The sequence below is a fragment of the Ochotona curzoniae genome, unplaced genomic scaffold (assembly GCF_017591425.1).
Source record: "Ochotona curzoniae isolate NIBS_2020 unplaced genomic scaffold, NIBS_Ocur_1.0 scaffold_4506, whole genome shotgun sequence".
Classification (NCBI taxonomy): domain Eukaryota; kingdom Metazoa; phylum Chordata; class Mammalia; order Lagomorpha; family Ochotonidae; genus Ochotona; species Ochotona curzoniae.
This window is the reverse complement of record NW_024467119.1, coordinates 59,402,384-59,409,279: the sequence shown is the minus strand read 5'-3', so window position 1 is coordinate 59,409,279 and position 6,896 is coordinate 59,402,384. Positions and strand designations below refer to the sequence as shown.

Here is a 6,896-nt window from a genome sequence, read left to right as displayed (position 1 = left end):
CCGAATGCTGTAACCTACCCTAAGACACCTGGATCATTTCCTTATCTGAACTCACTAATACATTCACATATTTCCATCAGAAACAGCAAGTTTTAAAAATAATTTCTGGGGCAAGGAGCTCCACTTTATCTACCTAAACTCTTCAAACGTGTTTATTCCTGGGATTCCCCCTCCTCCCATCTTTTAGCAAACCTGCTATTTTTGGTTTGCAGAATCAATAGAAACTGCAATATTTGCCACAATGCTTAACTCACAGCTCTCCTTGTGCCAAACAGACTTATGTAAATGAATCTGATGACCTGATTCCTTAAGTCAGTGAAGTCCAAATATGTGAAAATTAAACCTCAGGTGTGCAAAACTCATAGTTCAAGGAGTCAGTAGATATTTATTATAATTACATAATATTTTTGACAATATACACTGCCATTCAAAAATGAATTGCACTTATTATGTTAGTTGTGTTCACTAGTATGAAGATGCATTTAACACCAAACAGAAAATGTTTTATATATTGTCATATGTAAACATTTTTATGGATTTGTGAGCCAAAATTGTATGCTGAAAATATATATTCCCAAAATATGAAATTAACATTGCAAGCCTTTCTTATATCTGCTCACTAAAGCCAAGGGCCCATCACATGAGACTTGATTAGTTATTTTTAAAGAAATCACACGATCACAATGTTCCTCTCAGTTTCTCATTGTTACACTGAAGAGAGGTATCGCAAGTAGTGTTCTTTATTGGGGGTGTGGAGGAAGGAGAGGGAGAGATGAAGCCCTATACCTACACAAAAATGTACTACGGAAAATAGTTTTTTTTTTTTAAAGTAGTTTTCTTTTAAAAAAAGATTAGTAGGAACTAAAACTGCCAAAAATTATTTTACACTAATGACTGGGCCAAAAATGGTTGGATGGAGGAAAAATGACTTGGATGCCACATGATGAGGACTATACAATTCAGCAACTTCATTTAAAAATAGTTTCTAAATGTTGTGGTATTAATAGCAATGGCTTCCATGACATTAAGCCATAAATGTTTTTTTCAGGAGAAAAAAATAACACTTTCTATCTTTGTCTAGATTCCCACTTACAATGTCACATTAATCTTTGGATTAAAAATGAAGGATTTTGTTAACATAAAATATTCACCATTTTGCAACTTGTACTCCAAAACTACTTAAAAGTGTTCTAAGGGCAGAATATGAAAAATCTAGTCCATGCCACCATTAAATTTTAGAGATGTCATGTCTTATGACTGATTAAGTATGAACTTAGAGGCAAAAAATTCCTAATAAGGAAACAAAGGTAACAAAATTAGTTTTCAAAGTGATAAGATTTTAGTGAAACTATTTTAAAACGCCATGAAGGGAAAGATCTAAAGGACATTCCAAAATAAAAAATCAAAATATATTTGACAACAACAATGATTATTTAAGTTTATAATTAGGTGTAAGAGGATAAACAAAACAATAGTAAAAGTCTAAGATTGCAACCTTTTATAGTTTGAATTGTAATTCAATTAACTGTCAAACATACAGAATTTTACTCATCTCTTTATAGGATACACAAGTGTTAGGTACCAATATATTTTTCTAATAATTATCCTATGATTTTAGGGCATGATAGTCAACTAGAGATTCCAAAGTAGACATACTAGCATTTATTTTGGATATTGACTCACCTGAGAGATTGAGTAGTTACCAACATTATTTCTGACTTGAAAGCTCCAAGTCATTTAATACTGCTTTCAAACAAGCATGCTTCTTTTAAAACTCCAACAACATGCTAGAGCAGTCAGGGGAGATGAAATCAGGAATTGGGGACATGAAAGAGTATTAAGTGAAGGGCCTAGGGCTGTAGCGCAGTAGTGCAGTGGGTAAAGCCTTTAAAGGTGCCAGTTGGTAATACCCTGCTCCACTTGTGATCCAGTTCCCTCCTGGACGGCCTGGGAAAAGCAGTGGAAGATGGCCCAATTGTTTGGGCCCCATATCCACATTGGCAACCACATGAAAACTCCTGGCTTCTGATTGTGTCTGGTCCAGTCCTGGCTGTTGTGGCCATCTGGGGAGTAAACCAGTGACTAGAAGATCTCTCTCTGTAACTCTTTCAAATAAATAAATAAATCTTTTAAAAAGATAAAGTTTAGAAGTACTGATCATTTTCATAGATAATTAGGTTTTCTTCTAAAGCAGGTTTTTTTTTAACATTCTTAAAATTCTGTGCCCTTTAATTGAAATAACTTTCTTTGAGTTTAGCACACACAAAAAATGACTTAGCGGAACTATAAATTAAAGATGTTTTGCCAGAAAACAAATATTTAGAAGAATTTTAATTGTAGTGTATTTTAGGTTACAGATGTGAAAGTTACTTTTGGTTTGGGTTAAGAGTCTAGTTTTTATTCTTTACTATATTGTATCAACTTCAATAGAAAGGAAATATTATATGCTTTCTAGGAAATCTTGTTAGTAAGAGAATTAAAATATTATAAACTTAATAAGCATTTCCTCCTTTATTACTTTGAAAAGTCTGAAGTGGCTAAATTTATAATCAATGCCACTAGCTTCTGCATATATATAGAGTCATAATTATCTATGTCAAAAAGCTGTAAACCATCCAATATCATATAACTAAAGTCTGAAAATTTTAATCATGAAATAATTTAAAATTGAAGGGTTTTTGCTGTAAAATTCGGAGAAACAAGAAAAATGAAATTTTGTAGTCCTTTAAGAGTCACTTCTAAATCTATGATACATGAAAATTACTTTACAAAGGCTTTCATTGTTGAAGACATAGCAACTATTTTTAAAATAACACATAATATTCAATGGGAATGTTTATAGTTTATCAGTATCTTTCACATAGGACTCCTCTTTTGACTAACTGTGTGAAAGTGTTGACTGCCTTTAAATATGGCTTATTTTTCAAATAAAATTCACTATAGAGACTTCTAGGAAATATAAACATATTTGAAAATTGAACTTAAAAAAATATCAAGAAATCTTTTGCTTCTCATTGTAAGAGCAAACTTCTTTGGAATGTTGTTTATAATTTTCTTAAAAAGTTATGAATTTTGTGTACTGCTAAGGAATGAAAACATAGGAGTTAGCAGTGTGGCACAATGGATGAAGCCACTTCTTGCAATCTATTAGAGTGGATCTCAGCTCCTCTGCTTGTGATGCAGCTTCCTGCAAATGAATCTGGGAAGGTAGCAGAGGATGGCCTGAGTACCTGTGGGACACCAGGATGGAATAGCTGGCACTCTGCTTCAGCCTGGCCCAGACCTGGCTGTCAGAGCAAAGAAAAAAAAAGCATTTGGAGAGTGAACCAGCAGGTGATAGATCTCTGTTTCCTCCTCTCTCTGTCTTTCAAATAAACAAATAGATAAATAAGTTTTAAAAAAGAAAACTCACAAACTTTGTGTTATTTAACCATCTTCAAATTATGCTCAGTTATATTTACTACTCATTCCAGTTATGTCTATATACTTAATTCTTACTTGCTTGCTTACTATTGGAAAATATTGTCCTGCTGAACAACTTTTACCGTAACTTCTAAAACAACAGTCTTTTAGTTTTAAAAAATCTTTATAAAGTACTTCCCTGGCATTGTGAATCTCCATGAATAATAAAAATGGACTGAACCACATTGTCCTTAATGAATTTAATTAGCAACTGCATTCATTATAAGAGTAAATGGGTTTTTATAATATTTAAGGTGAATAAATTGGTAGGAAAAGTACATATATTATTTTTGGATGCATTTAACTTATTAAATGAAGTGTTATAAATTTTATATTTATATAACACAAAACTACATAAAGTGACATAATAACAGGGACAGAAAATGTCAGGTTATACGATTCAGACACCCCCATCTAATCTTATGAAATTTCTGAGGCACAATTCCTAACCAAATGGGTAGAAGTTTTAACACAAGAAAAAGCTACTTAGTCCTTTCTTGTACTGTTATATATTCTCTTTTACAGGCATGGAATGAACCTCTATATTCAACATACAGATGAAAAGTAACCAACATAAGCTTGTTTAAGAAATGTATTTCATCACTTATTGGAGATAATTACTTCGTTTACAGATTTCTAATACTAAGCAAAGCCTAACTTAAAGAATAGTAGATATTCTTAAAATTAGTCTATATGATTTTTTAATGCAAAAAGAAATATCTTACCCCCAGAAAAGTATGAATAAAAATCCCTGCAAAATACACTCCTCCATATTCTCCTTTCAGTGCAGACTACATTGTAGAAACAAAATCTCTCTTAGAGAACTAGTTGTAAGAAATATTGACTATCCCTAAAGATATTACATTCTCACTTTTTACTAAAGAAAAGTTAGTATTCTTAAGATTTAGCTTTGAGGGGAGAAAGGAGCCTTTCAAATTTTAACTGAAGTCAATCTAGCTGATTGGCATTAACAGAAGGGCTCGTGCATTTGCCTATGCTTCGTTCTCCTGTAAGCTGAAATGTCACTCAGTCTGTTCCCATACCTGAACAGTCTCAAGTCTTTGGACAGATGTGAACAAACCTGGTGATGGAGCACAGATTAGGCTCTTAGTGTATCTTACTCTTACTGTCTCTTCACACACTTAACTTACATTCTGAAGATGCACCCCTATTGGGGCCAGATTTTCAAAAGGTGACTAACAGCAGGAACTATAATTTAATCACATCAATCATACTATATAACATTCTATAGTTCACCTATTGCTGTGTAATATAGTTAAACTTATTATAAGCACTAATTCCTAAGACTGGTATAACTGCTCCTTTTCAAGTATTACCATTTCATAGTGTTTTTCTAAATTGTAAGAAACAATAAATACTACATACAAACATACTTATGCACACATGTGTACTTATGTATACATAAACATGTATGCATGCATATAAATAGATACACACATGTCTATATGTATGTGTATATATATGTATAATGCATACATTGTGTCATTTCTCCATACTCATGTTAAGGTATTAAAATCAAGAGATAGGCAAATATTTAAACTGAGGCTATCAGTATTGCAGACATATTATTGAGTAGGTTGACAGCATTTCCCTTTAAAAATTAATCTCATCAGAAGTTGTCTGTACTTTTAGGTTAGCATTATTTTAGCAGCAGCTGGTCTTTAGAATCAAAAGTTTCATGCAACAAAATACATATCTCTAAAAAATCAATCCATATTACCAATAAAAGCAGCAAACTGCTGGTGTCACCTTCACATAAAATTGTTCATTTTTATCTTTTAGTGTGTGATTTCGTTCATTTATGTGATGACAGCAGAGCTTTGGAGTTCTCATGGCACATCAATGAGATGCACTAAATTGTGGAGGAACCTCTTATTTAATATTTAAACAATAACTAGAAAAAAATCAGTGCCTCAGTGGCTTTTCAGAAACCACATCAGTTTGAATTTCTTTCAAAGTAACGATGCAACTAAATCTACACTTGTGCAACAACAGTGCAATAGGGTAGTCTTTCCTAAATAAAGGAATGAAGTTTTTATCCAAGTAGAGGTTTTAAATAAATCAGATTGTTGCCAATTACATTTCAAACTTGCATGTTTGATGTGAAATATACCAGGAAATCTTAAGTGGATTTATAAATCTAAATGTGGCTAAAGCGTCACATAAGCAGCCATAGAAATGAACAGAAGTGCACTCAATAAAAAACACTTTTCAAAACTACTCCAAAAACCAAATGACAAAGTGATTAAGAACAATTGAACAACTATTGTGTGTACCAGATGTAAAAGAATGGACCCTGGGGTTACTTGCACTATTTGTAAAGTAAAGGTAAAATGAAGACTTAGTCCACTTCCATGTCCCCAGAAGACTTAGCATGCTGTGTGCTATCTTTAGTTGCCTCTGGCTTAGGATCAGTTCCACTCTGTCCATCCATTGGTCCATTGTGTTCACTATTAGCTTTCGCTTTGTCCTCAGCAACCTCTACTTTCGGTTTGGGCTTGTAAATGATGGGGTTACAGAAATTATCCAGTTCCTAAAGACACAAAGAAATTAACTATATTAAAAATACTACAGAACAATAAAGATTATTTTTCTAAATTCAACATTAACATTCTGAGTTTTTATATAATTCTACATCCCTGAAATCATCTTAGTTCAGGTAAATAATCAAGTGTATCTTCAGATGCCTCAAGAAGGATTTACCTCCTGGAATGATATATGCCTACAAGCAGTCAAAAACTACTTATGACCTTTAACTTTTTTTTTTTTAATGACAAGCTAGCCTCCACATGCCTTCAGTGGCTACGGTGTGGGAGCCAGGAACTCAGTCCAGGTCTCCTGTGAGGATGCTAATTACTCAACTACTTGAGCTACCTTCTAGATTCTGCATTAGCAGGAAACTGGCATCAGGAGCCTGAGCTGGGAGTCGAACCCAGGTATTCTCATATGAGATGTGGGTACTTTCACTAGTAGGCAAAAGTGCCTACCCTTAGTGAATCTTTAACAAAATTTTTTTACCTAACCTTTCCAAAACTTGTTTCCTCATAATTTAAACATAGCATACTTTGTCAGGAATAATTTTTAATTCATTAAATTACATCAAATACTTTGTTTATAGGAATTACGTCAATACTTATTCCATGAATTGAGATTTCTCGCAATTAATATGGAAACAATTTCAGTGACTGGAATTATATCAGTATATACATTAGCAAAGTGGTCTTTTATGTTGAGGCAAAATAAGCTATAAAAGTAATCTTGATAATTGATAAATATGTATTTTCAGTTTCTTTACATTTTACACAGAAATAAATCATTACACACAACTAATCAAAAATCTTTGAAGATCAGTGTCACAGAGATTGGGGTTAATTATGGAAAGATAGGGAATAGCATCCTAATGGGAAAGGATG

The 6,896-nt window shown here is 32.9% G+C and overlaps 1 protein-coding gene across 3 annotated transcripts in view; it reads right to left on the bottom strand.

Annotated features, from left to right (window-relative positions):
* Positions 1-4,044: 4,044 nt before the first annotated feature.
* Positions 4,045-6,896, bottom strand: part of HSPA4L (heat shock protein family A (Hsp70) member 4 like) — a 72,700-nt gene continuing 69,848 nt past the window's right edge. For all 3 annotated transcript variants that reach the window (XM_040966958.1, XM_040966957.1, XM_040966959.1), the window contains one exon: positions 4,045-6,016. In XM_040966958.1, coding sequence (XP_040822892.1) covers positions 5,825-6,016 — 192 coding nt within the window. In that variant the 3' untranslated portion in view covers positions 4,045-5,824. The remainder of the gene's footprint in view (positions 6,017-6,896) is intronic.